The sequence below is a fragment of the Chinchilla lanigera genome, unplaced genomic scaffold (genome assembly GCF_000276665.1).
Source record: "Chinchilla lanigera isolate Chin_1 unplaced genomic scaffold, ChiLan1.0 scaffold00022, whole genome shotgun sequence".
NCBI lineage: Eukaryota > Metazoa > Chordata > Mammalia > Rodentia > Chinchillidae > Chinchilla > Chinchilla lanigera.
The window spans coordinates 27,824,800-27,843,075 of NW_004955423.1; the positions used below are offsets into that span (position 1 = coordinate 27,824,800).

At 53.5% G+C, this 18,276-nt stretch overlaps 1 protein-coding gene across 1 annotated transcript in view; it reads right to left on the bottom strand.

Annotated features, from left to right (window-relative positions):
- The window catches only part of Nfia (nuclear factor I/A), a gene marked incomplete at its 5' end in the record, with an annotated part of 308,332 nt that overhangs the window by 24,824 nt on the left and 265,232 nt on the right, over window positions 1-18,276 (bottom strand). The window contains 1 exon segment of the mRNA XM_013514428.1: window positions 5,914-6,005. Coding sequence (XP_013369882.1) covers window positions 5,914-6,005 — 92 coding nt within the window.

Genomic DNA, 18,276 nt, shown 5'->3' on the forward strand with positions numbered 1-18,276 from the left:
AGTCTGTGCAGACTCTGTGGTTTCCCGACTTCCCTGCGGGGCCATCAACAAGGCCTGACTGGACTCCCGTGGCCTGGCCCTCCCTCCTCCCCGTCTAGTCACCGAGGGGCCCCGTTTTAGTGGGTGTGAGGGACACGTGTGACGGAAAGAGTTGGTGGGAGCGTGGGCAGGCCTCGGAGGGACAGTGACCGCCATCCTGAGCCACGTTGCCCACAGATGCCTGCTGTGTCACACCATGCTCGGGGATGCCCACTTGGGGATTTGGGGACATGGCGTCTGCAACTGCTCTGTGGGGCACAGGGCCCAAGCTCACCAGGCACTCAGGCAGCTCTGGAGCGGACGCTCAGTGGGCGGGCACCCACAGGTCCCTGTGATCTGGGTGCAGCTTAACTCGCCATCCACACTGGCTATGGAGCCCTCAGCAATCGGGTTCCACCTGCGGCCGTGCAGGTTCCACCACCCGTGGCCTTGGGGTCCACACCAGCCATTCCGCTCTGCCCCCAGGGCTGCTGCTGGACGAGAGGAGACACAGCCCCTGCAGCCTGGATGGCAGCCGCCAGCATGAGCACTCCTGTGCAGAACAATTGGGACACACGTCTGAACACACATGCGTGCATGGAGCACACGTGGACCCCAGACACAGCTTCACATGTATCTGTGCACACATGAAGAAACTCGCCTAGAAGAAATGAACAATAACGAACACCCTGCTTCTAAGTGAAGGTGCAGCCTGGAGCCTGTGGTGAGGTGGAGGATGCCCGCTCTGGTTCTAACTGGGGGTGGGGTGGGGAGCAGGCAGGACCAGGCTTTCCCCAAGGAGATCAAGCCCCGTTTTGCCACTTGGGTCATCCCTGCGCCTCTGGGTGCCCCCTGTAGGTAGGCGCTAGTGGAGTGGGCAGATGCATGTGTGGTCTCTGCACCGTGCCCCAGGCAGGGCGGCTCTGGGGTGAGGGCATAGGGCTCCCTCTGGCACCTCTGAGCAGGAAGGACCTGGCTCTGTTTGATCCAGAGGGGCGAGTGCGAGGTGGCTCTCCTCAGACTCACCAAGCTGTCTGAGCCCATTCCTCAGGGCGTCAAGGGAGGTGGGAAAGGAAAACATCAGGTTCTCCCGCCCGTCACCTGCAGTCCTTGTCCCGCCTGCATCTGCAGGCATTGGGAAGCCACTAGCACCGAGTCACCACATGATGCAGCCCCGCACATCCCCTCACCCAGCCTAGGGTCTGCCAGCGCCTCTCTCGGAGGTGCTGGGTCCTGGAAGAGCAGAATAGGAAGATGGCCCAGGAAGCACCTGGTGCCCAGCAAGGGGTGGCCCCATGGGCATGGTCTTGGGGTCACCACCCACAAATGCAGCTGTGGGATCCACCCCTGCCTCCCGCACTCGAGCCCTCGGCACACAGCCAGCTGTGCAGGGACCTCTGGGCAGGGCTCCACACACCTGTGAACTTAGGGGCCGAGCAGCCGAGGCCCCCACGAAGGCTGAGCAAAGGTCACAGCGTCTGTGCTCTTTTGTCAAAATCAGGGCCATGCCGAGCCGTGGGGCTTCTAATGGCCCAAATTGTCTGTCTGCCTGTCTATCTACTTATATTTTTGTTTCGTTTTTTTGAGGCAGGGTCTCACTGTGTAGCCCAGTATGGCCTTGAACTCCTGTGATCCTCCTGCCTCAGCTCCCAAGTGCTGGCATGACAAGCGTGCACCTGCAAGCCTGGCTGAAATGGCAGCCTGCTCTGAGACAGCGTCTCTGATGTCACAGGCATTGTCTGTTGATGCAGCGTGCAAGGAGCAAGGGCCTGTTTTGGAATCTTTGCGGTGGTTTTTCACCTGCAGTACGCCATCTATGTGAACCCTGCGATTAGACCGGAAGGCCAAGCCGATGAGTCAGGCGCTCGTCCTGCATGGGAACTGTGTTTCTATGCCTGATCCAGGGACCTCCTTCTTGCACACCACGCCTCTTCTCCAGGCCCTTGTTTTGGAGACAACTGGACCAGCCACTGGCTGCCTGCTGCTTAGTACATGATGTCCTCTCTTGTGTCGCCACATTGCCTGTGGGTGGACAGGACACTCGTTAGGTCTCTGTCAGGACAGGATGCCCCACTGAGCAGGGGGCGAGGAGGCAGAGGCAGGAGGATGCAGGGCTGCCAGGGTGGGAGGTGGCCGGAAGGGGGCAGGATCCGCCTTGGCCAGGAGGTGCTGGGTAGAGAAAGCCAGGCTGCCAGAGGAGGTGAAGCACAGTTTCCAGTTATCCTGGCTCTGGGTTGGACGACTGGGCACAGAAAAATCTACATTCAGTCTTCCCACCTGCACGCAGACAGGCTGTGGTAGGCGGTCAGGGAGGACGAGGCAGGTGCGTGCTGCATCTGTGGCGGCCCGTCTGCAGTGTGTGCAAAGGCTGAGCATGGCGCAGAGGCGGACAGCAGGCTGGGCTTCAACCTGTCCTCCAGCTTCCTAAGCTGGCGGATGCCAGGGTCTTTCCAGATCTCCTCGGCCTGTGCAAATCTGTGGGCGCGAGGCTGAGGCTCCTCCAAGCACACTGCCATGCCTTACATTTTTTCAGTTTTAGACTCTTAGAGGCAAAGGAGCGCTTAGGGTTTATCCAGTGCCTACATTTTGAAAACAAGGGCAGAAACACCTAAGGTTCACCTTGTTAACTCTTTTTCCTTATTTTTTTGGAAACAGCTCAATACAGTCCAGGCTGATCTTGGACCTGTGACCTTCCTGGCTCAGCCTCCCGATGGCTAGGTTACTGGCTGTGCGGCCACATCCTGCTCATTTAACCTGGGTCCAGCTGGCAGGACCAAACCTCCCCGCAGCCGTGCCGCGCTCCCGCTGTCTCTCCAGGCGGGGATGTCTTCTGGGGCACGACTCTGCCCCGCGTCCTCCGCCGCTGGCAGCGCCACTCCGTCTAGGGTCTAGGGACGAGGAGGGCTTTCTGTGCGAGCGCACACGGATCTGTCCTTTCGGGCCTGGCTCGGGGCACCCAGCGTCGCCTCTTCCAGCTCGCCCGTGCTGCTGCAGCCATCAGCGGCCGCGTGCTGACCGCGCCTGGTGAGCGCCCTGGACACGGGTGTGGAGTCCCAGCCCGGCGCGAGTGCAAGGTGCACGAGTGCGAGGTGCACGAGTGCGTGGTGCAAGGCCGCAGCACCGCCGCAGCAGCCCGGGCCGGCTCCGAGGCCTCCCGCAGGCCGACAGAACTGCAGGGACCCGCGGTCGGCCACAGTCTGGTTTGCAGGCCGAGAGCAGGGGCGGGCGAGCGCTTCCTGTACTCCCACGGCGGAGGCTGCATTTGCTGGGTGCCGCTCGAGCTCCGGGTGCGCAGAGCCGCTTGGGGATGGAACGCAGGAGACAGTCAGAGGTGGCCTGGCCCTCGGAGAGGCTCGGTGCGCAGGGAGAGCCTGCGCACTGGTCGGATGCCCTGCGCCGGGAGCGCTCAGCCTGTCTTGGGGCCGACTGCCGGGGAGCTGACCAGGAGCAGGGCGGGCCTTACCTGTGATCCTGCCTGTGCGCAGGGCCTCACATGCCGTCGCCTCCCTGCATTTGAAAAGCTCGAGGCACCGGCGTGACTGTCACGTTTCTACCTGGCCACCCCCGAAAGCCTTAATCCATCACTGGAAGATGGCAATTACAGAGGCGGTAAGGAGGCGGGGCCTGGAGGGAAGGGGCGGGCACATGGGCGTGGCCTGGGGAGGGCGGCCTGTGAGCGTGGCCTGGAAGGGGGCGTTATCTCACTCCTGTTCTCCCTCCTCTCTGCTTCCTGTGTCCCATGCTGTGAGCTGCTCTCCTCCGCCGGGCTCTTCCACTTCGCTATTTCTTCTTCTGAGTCAGTGGACCCTGGACTGATCCGCCAAAATAAACCTCTCCTAGTTTAAGCTGTGAAAGCTAGGCAGCAATGAGGAAAGTGACTAAGATAGGGACTCTGCAGTTTTTATTTATCTAGAGGTATAAAGCAAAATTTTGCTTTTCCAGAAGATTTTTCTCAAAATTCAATTAATGTAAACTTCATGCCTTACAGCAAAGGTGTTGATACAGAAAAATGCAGCTTGCCCAGGAAATTATCTGTAGACCATGCTCCAGCCAAGTTTTAAAATCCTCTTTAAAATTCCCCTTTTGAACTAATGTCCTCCTCAAAGGAAGCCTGTATTTAAGGTCTATTACTATTTTATTATTTATATCTACACATACCTAGCACTTTAAGTAATTCCAGGAAACATTTTCATTTTTTAAAAAAGAGTTGATATATACAGTATAAATTAAAATTTTTAAAGCACACCATTTGTAACCTCAAGATTTTATAGACATAAAGTGAGAACTCTATTAGCAGAGTTTCTCACAAGAACATGAGAATGCCTTTCTTTAAGCCAAATGTGGCAGGTGTCATTGTGGTACGAAACGTTTAAGCTGTTGTCCCCGTAATGTCAGATATTTCACAGAAACCAAACAAATTCAGTTCCAGATGCCAGTATTGGTCTACATGACATCATTCAGCCAGATGCGTGGAAAATCTGGATTTTTAAGAATTGAGTTTCTGTGGTCAGCATCATGACTCAGTTTTAGGGTTAAATAAGACATTTATGAAACAAAACAATATTGGAATATAACATGCTTTGACTATAGAGAAATAAATTGAGTGGAACACTGGGTGTAATTTCAGGACTGTGAATCAGAACTCATATAAAAATATCATGTACAATGCAAGCAAGACATTTCAAAGCTGCATTTTTAAGGCTCTTAATGAAGCACGTTGAGCACACTGGTGTTTTGAGAGAAGAAAGCAATCACCCGGCACCGACTCAGCCCCACCCCGCTCACTGAGCTTGAACACAACCCAGAAGTGCAGAGGGGAGCTTGTCCATTTGTTTTCACATTTTCAAGGTACTCATGCAACTCCAAGCGGCCCAGGAAAGCATGTGGATATATGAAGGTATGGAAAGTGGGCACACAACTGGAAGATTTAAGGCAGTCAGAACAAGAGACGGTAATCCTTGTGGCAGTGGCTTGGGAGGCAACAGCAGGTATGGAGAGCTCAGGGGCAGGTACCCACCCCAGCCGTAAACCACAGCCCTTCTCCACCTGGAAGGTGAAGTTGCTGGTTCTCAGGCACCTGACCTGGTGGTGCCCCGCCTGGTGGTGCCCGCAGGAAAGCAGCTTTAAGGCAGTGTCTGGAGACCGCACCCCAGGCACAGGGCACATTGCCTACAGAGCCCTACAGATACCCTGGCTCGACCCTCTTGGAGAGGATGCTCCCCTGCATTAGGGGTGAGACCATCACATCTAATTACGAGATGAGAGCAGGTTCTTTACCACATGTGACTCCGACTCTACTCCATGGACCTCCACACACCTCTGTGCACTACTCTGGAACAGAGGGTTCCTGCAACTCAGTTCACGGCAGCCACCCCAACAGGTGCACAAAGCTCTTCCCTCTCCTTGGACTACAAACTCCAGTGCCTCAACTGCCTGCCTCAAGTACATGTTCCGGTCTCCACCCAGCACCCTGCTCCGCAGCGTGGGGGCACCCCTCCAAACACCTCCCAGACTCAACATGGCTCAGCCTTTTCCTGCTTTTCTCCCAGTCCAGCCAGTTCCCGGGGCCCTTCCCAGCATGCACCGGGCTCTGGGGGGCCCACTCTGTCCACCTGCACTCAGTAGCCATCAGCCACCAGCCTTGCCCAGGGCACCTTCGCTTGCCACAGCAAAAGCAGTTCTGGCACCAAAGCCCTCCTCTTCCACCCACCACACCAGATGCACAAGTTGCAGGCATATCTTGTATGATTCTGGAAAACACATGGAGAAGGGCCCAGGGCTGGGGCCAGGGCTGGGGGAGGCGCTGGGCATGCACCTGCCGAGCCAGAGGACAAGATACAGGGCACCTGCGGAATAACAAGCTGCAGCACATACAGAAAAGAGGAGATGGCCCACCTGTGTCTGTTGAGGGATATTTACAAAGCTTGGATCCCGTGGTCCAACACTGACGAATCGGTTTGCGGGGGAGGTGCTGGGTGTCGAGTAGGCTGTGAAGGGAAGGGACACATGCGTTCAGGAAGCAGCACGAGATTGCACACACAAACAACACCAAAACACACAGGCTCTGGACCCGCGCACTGGTCAGGAGGAAATGTGTGGACACTGGCTGGTGAGGGCACCTTCCATGGTGTGAAGGGCAGGCACTCACCGGCCTCTGGTGGGCTCAGAGTCCAGTGGCCATCTCCTCCTCCCAGCACTGAGGAGGGCCCGTGGGACACCTGACGTCTACTGTCTACATCAGACACAAGCTCTGGGGGGAAAGAGAGGCATGGTATTGAGAGCAACCAAGAGAGAAAGGAGGCAGGGAGGGGAGGACACAGCTCACATTGCAACCTGTCTGAACCCTGAGGGGCACGGCTGGCCCTAGGCTGGAGAGGAAGACAGGTCCTCACAGGAAGGAGGTTCTCAGTGGGGGCTCCTGGGAGGAGGTGGAACCATGTAGCATGAGGCCCTCTGCATGCCTGGAGATGTTAGGATGCTGACGTGTGCATGGAGTCTGCCCTGTAGCTCTCCCTTCCTAGGCCCCTTTGGGCACACACTGCCCAGACCCTCGCCTTGGGCTCCACAGGACATGGAAGTCTCACTGCTAGTTTTCATGTTTATACGAAGGTGCTCTGGTCTCATGAGAAAAACATTCAGTGGCTTGGATGTTTCACTGGCTTGCAAATCCAAAGGTAGATTTTGCTTTTGGCATCCCACAATTCATTTATTGACCGCCAACTCCAAGGGTTGTTTCACAGTCCTCCTTTGTTCTGGAGCCTCTGGACCAGTGGTGGTGAACCAACGGTGCGCGTGCCACAGCGGCTGTGATCACTGAAGGCTCTGAAAGGCTCACCATCACTGCTCTAGACTATTTCTTAATTCCAGTAAATATAAGAGGCTAATTTTGGGGGGCTAATTAGATACATACCATCCAGAAGACAAAAAGGATTCATAGTTTCTACAGTACAAATTGTGTTCCCTGTTGACATCATAGGATCCTCTTACTGTGATTTTCTGGTTAATGGGAAACTGCTCCTGCTTCTTGTCCCCTGCTGAACACGTCTGAGAACCGACCCCATCACCTGGCCCCAGTCCTTTTGGTAGGCTTTGGTCAGGGCTAAGCCTCCTGAGCAGATTGGCGATGGTCACGTGGGTGTGGCTGCAGCTGTGCAAAGCCAGGACAGGGGGCGAGCACCCTCCTGCTGTAAATAAACGATTCACCTGGCGACGACCCTGGACCTGACCTGTGTATGTGCTGTATTCCCTGGCCACTGGGTCCCGGCTGCATCCTATCAGTCTAGTCTTAACAGAGTCCAGAGAGACCTCTGCGTTAGCCATTCTGCAGGTGACTCTCGCTCATTTGTAGGGAGGAAATTCAATTTTTTAAAAAGCTCAGTAAAATACTTTTGATGCCTTGTGTCCTTCAGGCCAGACTTTCACCTTGATGTACTTTAAGGAGCCTGAATAGAAAGCTGCTTCTGAAAACCATGGCTGGGGTTCCCTGGCAGTGCATTCTCCAGCCTGGCACACACACACACACTGCAGGAGATGAGGGGGTGAGCCCCCATGGCCCCCAGTGTGGGGGGGTGAGTCTCATCATGCATGGAGGGCGGTGAGCGAGGGTCAGGAAGAGGAACAGAGGAGTAGCCAGGCCTGGCCAGACACTGTGGCCAAGCCAAGCCCTGGCGCAGTGGCCTTGGAAGGACAGCGGGCCGCTGGCTGCTCAGACAGCGCAGGTGCTGCTGCCTGGGGGACACAGTGGCAAGCCTGCCAGCAGGTCGGCTCATGGGCCACATGGACGTGCGTTCTGTGAAGGCGGCTCTCCACGGCCATGGTTCACAGGACTGCACAGGAATCTGTATTACACACTACCCATCAGCACTTAACCTACATATCACTGTTGGAAGGAAGGTTTAGTGTACAAAATATGCAGGCACTCAGATAACTTGAAGGCTTGAGACTGCGTATTTTCCTTTCTCAGTCAAGGGACAAGACCTGGGTGTCCCTGAGGGCCTTTGGTGCTCCATGTGTTTCTTGATTGTTAAAGGACTGTGGTGTGGACAGCGGTGGAGGTAGGTTTGCATTTCTAAAGAGAGGGTTCTGTAACTACCGAAATCCACCCGAGTCACAGAAATTCACCGCATAAGAAGCCAGCTTCCAAGAAAAACTGGGGATGTCAGAAAAGCACGGAGATGGGGAAAGAAACCCCACACCTCTCCCACAGCCATGCCACACTTAGTGTCGCTCTCTGTAACAGGCAACACCCGGCATGGGGTGAATCCGACTTTCTCAAGGAAACTGCGTAATTCTGATATTGAACGAGATCTCCACTGAAACTTTTTATTAGAACAACCACATATACCATGGCGAATCCATGAGAAGGGTGCTGTGGAAACTATACACCACCAGGTTACTATGATATCCTACCACATATGTATCTCCCCAACTGTAATTCCTTCCTTATTTACAAGACTAATAATGGAATGTCCCAAGAAGAGCTTCGGGAAATCGACACCCAGGAAATCTGAGGGAGCACTGCAAATATTTCTGATCTTTGGGAGGGGCTTCTCAAGAGTAATCAACAACTGTTTTGATAATGCCAGATATTCAACTGTATGTCCTCACTGTGCAAACCCTGGGGAAAACGGGACACCAGGACTCAGACTGTTGGTTATTCAGCTGTTTTCAAGGTAGGAAGTATCTGCTTTTCTTCTCAGCAGCCGTTTCATCCATGTCAGCAGTTCCACTCCACTGTCCCCTCACAGGTCTACGGGAGCTCCCTCTGCTCCAACTCCCCCTCTGGTGCATCTCATCACATTATCCAAGCATCTCCGTTGGCCTTCACCACAGCATCAAGTACCAGGATCCCAGCTTGGAGTCAGATCCCCTTCGCAGAGAAGGGCCTTCCCACCTTCCCTTCTCAGAAACAGTGTGCTTCCGTGCTCATCGGGCAGTGTGGCCCTGCCTTGGGTGGCCGACTGGGGCACGGCTCAGAAAGGGCTCTGTCACTGTGAGCCACATTCCCGGGGGCCTGGGCTAGTGCTGGTGTCCGGCTGGGAGGAGGGCAGGGTCAGCCCCTGCATGGCCAGCACACGGGGGAGTCACGCACATGCCCAGCGGGTGGCTCCCGTCCAGAGCACAGCCAGCGATGAGCGAGTCGGGCTGAGGGAACGCGGCCTTGCCAGGTGCTTCAGAGCTGAGCCAGGGAGTCTTCACACAGTGCTGGTCAGAGACTGCCCAACGCGCTGGCAATGGAGACACTTATCTCTTCATGTAAAGTCTTTAAAAAAAGTGATGTCGAGTTACTAAAATATTTGTGCCAATGTCAACTGGTGTTCTCTTATTAATGAAATCGCACTCATGCACATGCACACCTGGCACAGTCGGGGAGCGTGGAAGGCTGGTCCGGAGGCCCTGTGCAGTTGTGGACAGCGGCAGAGGGAGGAAAGACCATCTGTGCCAGCGTGGCCAGTGAAGGGCGGGTTAGGTAGTGTCCTGCTGGCCCAGAGGCGGCAGAACCACCAGGGCCAGGGGAGAGGCTGCAGAGGCCTGAGGGCCTCTTGGTTGAGTTTACCTCAGGTGCAAGCAGCAAGCAGGTGCTCTGTGCAAGCAGGCTGGCCTTCCAGGGATGGAAGTGGATGAAGAACACATCCGGGCTTCACAGAGACCCCACCACGCGAGCGTGGCACGGCCACCAGCTCCCATGCCCACCTCTGCCAGCCCTGCATGCGGGGTAGCACCAGAGGGACTGGCTCTGTCTGAAGACATGTGCCCACACTTGCCCCAGACCAGCACACGTGGAGGGCGAAGGTGACCAGACACCTGCTGCCTTGGGGAAATGTCACTGGGATGGCAAGTGAGAGTCCGAGTGCGCAGTGGTGACGCCAGTGACAGCCTAACCACTCAGGAGTGCAGAGGTGAGCACCGGAGGGGTCGGGTGCGCTCCTGGGAGGAGGGCCTGGCTTCTGGCTGGCTGTGGGGACCCTGGGCCATGGCTCACTGGAGGTCTGGGTGGGGGCCACAGGGGCTGGGGACCGGCCAGGGCAGGGAAGGCGATGGGGACAGGAGGGAAGATGAGCATGAGAAACATGTTCTGCCATTTGGCAAGGAAAGGCAGTGTCAAGGCTCTGAGCCTGAATGGCTGAAAAACGCAGAGAAGAGGCTGGCGGAGCTTGTTTTCTTTTAAGAGGAAGAAGTTTCATAGCATAAAAACACAAGCTTTAAATTCAAAACACCAGTAAGACAGCAAGACACAGGTTCACTCTAAGCCTTCCCCTTCTTGTGTCACACATCCATGTGCACCTTCTGCTCCCTCTTCAGAAACTCCCCAGAGACTGTGCACACCCTTAAGCCCAGCTGCTCATGAGGCTGAGGCAGGAGGACCCCACGTTCAAGGCCTGCTGAGCAACTTGGTGAAACTGCTTCAAAAGAATTATCTTTCCAAAAATGGTGGGGCAGGGGTGTGGCTCACCCGCAGAGCCCTTGCTTAATGAGACTTCAGGCCTGGGCTTCGTCCCGGCACGGAGGGTGGGAGACCTGTGATTCTGCCACCTGCACAGGAAGGTGCTGGCTGGCAGAGTAGCAGCACGGAGCAAGTTCGGGAACAGAACCACGCTGAAGCAAAGCCGGTGTGCACTGTGGGTCGGCAGTGCCCGAGCGGGAGGGGAAGGGGCACCCGGAGCACCTGCCCCAGACGAGCAGGAGGTCCAAGCGCTGCCAGGAGCAGCACCCAGGCCTCCACAGCACGCTCTCACCATTAAAAGAGAAGCTCTGCGAGGAAATGTTCATTCCTTAAAAAGTGCAGAAGCTGTTAAGGAAATAGGCTGGCTAATCTCTCAAGGAAACGACTCCAGTTGAATTCACGGGGGGGACTCGAACAGCACTGTCCCCTACACGGAGGACACGGAGGGCGACTGGAGTGTTTCTCCTTCAGAGAGATCTGGGGCGCTGGGAAGCACGCAGGGCCGGGTCACCCTGCACTGTTGCAGTGGAGCTGGGGCGCAGGGCCTCTGTCCACCCCTGCGGACACAGTGCCTGCCTGGCCGTGGTCCCCACGCAGCCACGTGGAGCCCGTAAACCAGAGGGCACCCAGCTGGTGCTCCACACAGAGGGCTGGACCTGGGAGGTGACCACGCTGACTTGTCGCGGTTCTGATCACATCTGAGCGGTCAGTTCCCTCCCTCTAGGGTCTCTGCAGTTCTGCTCTCCTTACAAGTTGGATACAGCCAGCAGCAACAAAGGAACACAGCTCAAGGGCATGAAGCCGCCGCCTCCTCATCCCTGGTAAAATTACACAGCGCACCTCTCAGCTTCCTTCCGAAACTCATGCCTCTGACCCTAATAACAAGAGTTACCTAAAGTGCACGGTGACACTGTGCAGGCGTGTCTAATGTGGCGGCGGGTCACAGAAGTCACGAGAAGAATCAACACGGCCTGATGGCTCTACTGTTGGGAGTTTCTACCCAGGGCTGAGGCTCGGGCAGGGTCAGGGTCTGGGGTAAAATGGCAGAAAGGAAGGTGTGAATGTGCCACCTCTGCCCACACGTGACAGGCAGCACTTCACCATGGGCGTGCCCAGTCCCTTCAGCATGCCTCTAATTCTCTCCATAGTAACTTGCAAGGATAGGAACAGAGCTTTGCTTCAGTCCAGTGCGATTTGTTTCTGCTGGCAAGTGCATATCCTGCCGCTGTCTTTTGTTTTCCCGTGTCGGCCTTGTGTGGCTTCCGTCCACAGAGGTGCTCATTGAGCCACGGGGTCACCGGACACAGAGAATGCCATGAGGCAGCTGGGGCACCCTGGGTGCAGGGCTTGCAAAGGAAGGAACTGAGATCATGCCCTGCCTCAGTCCTCCAGAAGCCCTGCTGCCTCTCACAGGTATCAGCTCCACTTAGGAGGCCTGCGTGTCCAGGGCTTTATCCTCCAAGCCGAGAGCCCAGCTGCAGGTGGCGCCTAAGATGCTCACCGCAGCGCTGCTTCCAAGAGCAGTGCTGTAGGACCGGCTCACATGGTGACCCTTCACCCACACGCCGGGACATTTTGCAGTCACGAATGTCTTAAAATAATTTTTAGAGACACGACAATGTTTATACTATGAAACAAAATGAATAAAATCAGTTTACAAAACCATATATACACATATCTCCATCAATTATGATTAAAATATGAGCAGAAAATGACTGGAAAATGAGCACAGAAAACAATCATCTCTGAAGAATGCCATTATAGATGATTTTTAAATGTCTTCCAATAATTTTTAATCTTATATAAAATCAGCACAAATGAAACCTGAAAATCTCAAATACTCTTCTTTCTTTTGAGGCAGCAAGATATAGTCAGCAGAAAAAGAAATTCAGAACCAGAAAACCCTGGATTGACTCTGTTTGCTCTCTTACCAGAAGTCTGAGCTTGGCAAGGCAGTGGACCTCTCTGTATAAAGTGCCCCGTGAAGTAAACACAAGTCACTCCCACTGTCCTAGGCCCGTGGTGGCAAACCTACAGCACATGTGTTGTTTTTCTTTTAAGACAAAAGATGTTAATGTATGAGCTGTTTTTTCTAAACTAAAACCTCAGCTGTTCAGGTTTAATTGCAGTGTTGGCTTTCTGTGATAAATAGGCAGTTTGGACACCCGTCTCTAAAGGTTTGCCACCACTGTGACCACCCTTACCTAAGGGCTCACCGCCTCCCCCGCCCCCCGGGACTGTCCAGTGGGTGCCACATCTATCTACAGGACTGCTCCAGGGGCTCTATGCAGGGGTTCTGCCAACAAGATGGAAATACCCAACTACAGTGCTTTATATTAAAACAGCTAAAGAGAAATGCTAAAATCATCTAGTCGTGAGTTACTGATTTTAAAACTTGATTAAGTGTATTACACCCCTCAAATGTCTTCCAACAATAAAAAAATAATGCTCAAACCTCTCAAGGGTCAATGTTATAATCAGATTTACAAGGAATTTGTAGAGTACAATCTTAACTTTTTTGAAAAGCAATTTAGTAATGTGTTAAAGGGTAATGTTCATATTATTTGTATTAGTAATCCGAATTCTAGAGCTCTATCCTAAGGATGTTATTAGAGTTGGGGACAAAACTACATATTTAGGGATATTCTGCAGTATTTTCCATAGGTCTGAACAAAGTGAATGCCTACAGAAGGGACATAGGTACAAGCTGTATGAGATTACATTTGCCAACTTTTCTATGAATACAAAAGTGTGAAGTGCTAGTTAAGAAAACAGTATATTACACAGTGTATCCAGTATGATCATAGTCATTTTACATGCATGTATGCATATACACATACTCACAAGTACACACATAGACATGCGCTAAAAAGATGGTGAAACAATACAAACGTGAACAGTGTTGACTATGGGAGAAGGTAATTACATGTATTAATGCTCCTGTCCATATTTTCCAGTTTTCCGAGAGCGCCCCGGGTGACTTTATGAGCAAGCCTTGCAATGGAGGTGTGCTCTGAAGGAGGGCAGACCGAGTGGATGCGGCCCTCTGTGCATCTCTCCTGGTCACCATGCTCCTCCTCTGCAGTGCTTGGCTCCTGATCTATTTCCTGTCTGGCTCTGTGGTTTTTGTCTAATGCAATGTACTCAGGATGGGCTATTCTTGAAATACTACAAAGCAGTCTTTCTAGAGAGGCCTTGGGTTCTCCAAGGAACGCTGTACGGCCCTGGTCTGAACAGCAGCTGTCCAGGTGGTGTGGGAAGCATGGGCTCTGGAGCCCAAGCGACATGAGTTTGAACCTGACATGTTCCACCCTGAGAAGAGGGCTCATGGTTCCAGCTCTGCAGAGTTGGAATGACAGTGGTGCCAAGGATAATGGGTATGAAAACACCCACTCAACCGCCACATCGTCAGTAGCTCTTTGTTTCTTTTCCCTTTGCAAATTTAGATATTAAAATATTGGCCTGTTTCCCAAATCCAAATGCTCTGGAAAAAGTACTAATAAAAAATATGACCTAAGACATCTGCGAGCACCTTTGCATTCAATGGGTCTTTGAAGCAGAACCTGTGGCCCAGAGACAGCTCCTGGAGTGGTGCTGACCTTAGCTGAGCGCCGCCCTGTGTGAGGAGAAAGTTCTCTCTTACAGAAAGGTCACACGTTTGTTCGATTACAGGTAAAGTCCGGGGTATCACACCTGAAGATGGCTACTCTTTGAGTATGTGGTTTTGGTCACTGCTGAGGTTGTGGTAGAAACAAGATCATCAGGTTGTTAGGCAAGTATTTATAAAAATAGAGAAATCACTCTTCCATGTAAATTGTCAATGTAAATGGACAACTTCAACTAAATGTCTCTAATTTCTGCTGGGTAAGGCACCAGGGAGCTCCTCCCCACCTCCATCCCCGCCCAGCCTTGGCCTTCCACACTTGGGCTGTGTTCCGCATTCCCACAGCCTGTGGCTACTTCCTGTGCTGCAGAGGCCACGTGGAAACGCAGCCTGCCTGCCCTTCGTGCTGGCGAGTCCTAGGGCTTAGGTCAACCTTTCGTCACAGCTGGTGCCACAGCCAGAACGGCCTCATCCGTGTGTCCAACGCAGCTCACACTAAATTCATACACTCCTTCACACTTACATTGTAAGTTCTACACCACCTAAATGACCCCATGTCTCTAGCCTGCCCTGGCCTCTGAGAGGCAGAGCTGGGCTCCTGTGCCTGGGCAGAGGCAAGCGCCCTGCCCCTCCCGCCGTGCACTGATCAGGTGCTAAGGAGCTTCGGGGCCCTTGTTATCTGGTAGCAAAACCGTCTTTCCAGTTTTAATCTGTGCTGCTCTTGCAGTACACGAAGGAGAAATCTTCCCAGTGTGTGTGTCTCTCTGCATTTTGTCTTCCTGCGGGACTGCCCGTCTTCTCTTTTGAAAAGTCCACTCAGCAGTGCAGCCTCCTGCCATGTGGGTCGCAGTCTTTCGCTTCAGCTGTCTCTTGGCTTTGTCTACAGTGTCTCTGGGCATGCGCTTTTGACCCCTTTGGAGCAGGATTTCTGTTTCCTCTCAAGGCTGCTGGGTTCTGGTGAGCTTCAGAGGGGCTTTCTCCTCCTCCGATATTATGTAAAAAATGCCCTACATTTTCTTGTGGTATTGTACGGTCTAATTTCCTTTGGTGGTACCTGGGATTGAACCCACAGCCCTCACACTGTACTACATCCCTAGTCCTTTTTACTTTAATTTTGAGACAAAGTCTCACTAAGTTGCCCAGTCTGTGAGCAAACTTGTGATCCTCCTGTTTCAGCCTCCCAGAGTGCTGGGATTACAGGCATGCCTTGGTTTAACATTCTTACGCTACAGTAGGTCCTTGACTTATGAACAAGTTCCATTCCGGGAGAACTGTTCCTAAGTCAGAATCGTTTGTAAGCCAACAAAGTGAGTCTTGCACATTACACCTGTGGAAGTTTGGGACTCAGGTGTTCCCACACTGGGGGCTTACTGCACGCGCTTTTGTTCCAGGTGCAATTTCTCTTTATGTGTGTATTTTTTCCAGGCTGTTACTCAGTGCACTTTACTGAAGAATCCCTTCCTGTCCTCTGAAAGGCCACTGTCACCATGAAATAGCATGTGCTGGGCCTCTTTCGTTGTCCTCTAATGCAGAAGGGTGTCACATGCTAGCGTGGGGGGAGTGGCTGCACGGGTTATGGGGTTCAAGTGAGCACAGACAGAGCCAACCCCGTCAGTCCCCTCGCACTGTGCGACAGGGGGTGTCCCAGAGAAGGCTGGGAGCAGCGGTCCTTTGGAATTGCTGTGTCTCGTCTCAGTGGATGAGCATCCACGGTGCCACAGGAACTCGCAGAACCGTTCACCAAGAGCTTTCCAGTGAAGTCCAGAAGTTGAGGAAAGGGTAACGTTAGAGTCGAGACATCAGTCATGGGAGAGCTTTGGAAGAAGTTTCACTCTTTTCTTTTTTCTTTTTCTTTCCCTTCTGTTTCCCCTCTCTTATAAAGCACCATTTCTTCTCTGAAAGAGGAAAGTCTTTATGTCTCTCCCCGAATCTTTTGCTTTCCTTTTCTGCCATAAGACATACTCTCAGGACTGGAAACCAAGTCATACTGAAGTACAAGTGTGTACAATTTCTTTTCTGTTTCTCTCTGTAAAGTTCTAACCGAAGAAAAGGAAAAAGAAAAAAAGGAAAAGGAAAAAAGCGAACACCCTATGCTAAAGCACAGCACAGCAAGGTGAGGCTCAAGGTGGCGGGTGTGCCTCATGTTCCTCCGACACCTGTGGGAGGCTGCCTTCTCTCCCGGCCTTGCCTTCCTCCGTTAGGGTAGCAAGAGTCTGCTTACAGGAGGAATTTGAGGATGGAGTAAAACCTCAAAAGGGCCAGGTGTGTTTCAGCTAAACACTGGTGGCTGCTAACTTCAGGCACAAACAGGCCGCTGTAGCTTCCCTATAACCAGACACGGCCCCTGCTCCAGGGGATGGGCACAGAGAGTACGGATGACCCCATGGGACTCCACTGCGGTGCCACCTCAGGGAGCCCCTGGACCCCAAGGACCCTCAGGACGGTGGTTAGGGTGCTGCCTGCATATGAGGGGCACTGAGAACCACTGACCCAAATCCTCCCATCCCGGCCTTAGGTTACGGCTGTGCTCCTGGTTAACATGCACATATCCATTCACAGGATGAATATACACCCTTCATGGGAGCTGTGACGATAAATAATGAAGGTAATGGTATTACATGCTTCTATTTTAGAACCGTCATTTCAAAAAACTCAAGAGGTTCATAGTGAAGAAGGCTTGGCCAAAAATGCTTGAGTCTTTTATGCAATTTTAAATTGAGTTTTTGTGTTCCCAATTAATTACAAATGGAAATATAAATGTTTTGTCTTCCATCATAGCTCAAAAGTTTTCCCTTCATTTTAAAAGGCTTGGCTATGATGCCAACTTTCATTTCAGAAGGAAAAACTAAAAAGTCAATCTTCAGAGTATGATCTCAGTCTCAGCCTACTGTACGAAGGGTGGGTCTCAAGTGCAATTCAGAAAGAAGCATTAGAAGCCCCCTGCCAGCAGCGGACCTAGGTGCAACCACAACTCCTACCCTGGGCCGTGCTCTCCGGAGCCCTGGGTGGCACGTGTATGCACACGGGTGGGGAAGGGTCTTACCGGGGCGGCTGGGTGCTGGAGCACTCTGTCCAAACGGTGTGGTCAGCTCTGCAGACATCCCGGTCACCAGCTGTGGTCTCCCTCTGCTCCTGCCTCTTCCCATCCCATCCCCCAGGGCTCAGCTCAGAGCCCTTGAGCAAGCTGTCACCGATATTCCTGTCCTTTGTCTCCCACCCCGGGGAGGCAGCAAGTCCATCGGCCCTACCTTCTGACGCCTCCTGTGCCCAGGCGCTGGCATGGGGCATGTCCTCAGCATCCCTGGCTCCCTCCACGCCGCCCGTCCCAGTATCCCCAGCTTTCTGCTTTCGTTGTACTTCAGTTCTGTGTCCCTTTCCTGCCAGGCTGCAGCTCCGCAGGGCTTGAGCACTGCATCCTCCTGCTCCCGGTGCTGACGCTGCAGCCAGCACTTCTGTCTGTTGCTGGCAGCCCAGCGTCTTCACTGCTCTCGTCCCTGCCCCGTGATCTGTGCCCAGCGAAGGCCCCCGTGTCCACTGAGATCCAGAGCGCCTTGCCTGACCACGCAGCTGCACTCTGGGGAGCCCTCGTCCAGGTGCTCGGTGCCCGGGAAGGCTCACAGCCCTTGCCCCGGACCTTGCCAGTGGCCTCTGGGCTGCTCCTTCCTGCAGCCTCTGCTGCACCGGGCCTGGCTCCATTCCCTTCTCTGCCCTGTAGCCCCTGCTGCTGCTCCGGGCCTGGCTCCATCCTTCTCTGCCCTGTAGCCCCTGCTGTGTGGCGCCGAGGCTCTGCTGCCAGTATCTTCTCCAGCCGTGTGCTGCGTGTCATGCTTCTTGTGGTGCGGTGGCCTTTGTTCCCCTCCAGAATAAAGGTGCCAGGCAGTCAGGGTTTCACCTCTCCTATTCCCTTTGGCAGCCAAGTGCCTTGAGGAGCCCGAGGCACATGGGTGGTGCTCGGTGACTAGGGACAGACACCCTCACACCACTGGAGCCATGCCCCTGCTTGTCCTGGCCTGGGCTACCAACTTCTTGCAATACCAGTGGCATACAAGTCCTCTGTGACCACGACAGGCATCCACCCCTGCCCACTTCCTTGGGTTCTGAAGGGCACTGGGAAGGATTTTTCCCATTAAAATGTATTTATTTCATAGGCAAATATTTTCCCCAGATGTGCCTTCCCCATTTTCTCAACCATAGCACAAAGTTCACTATT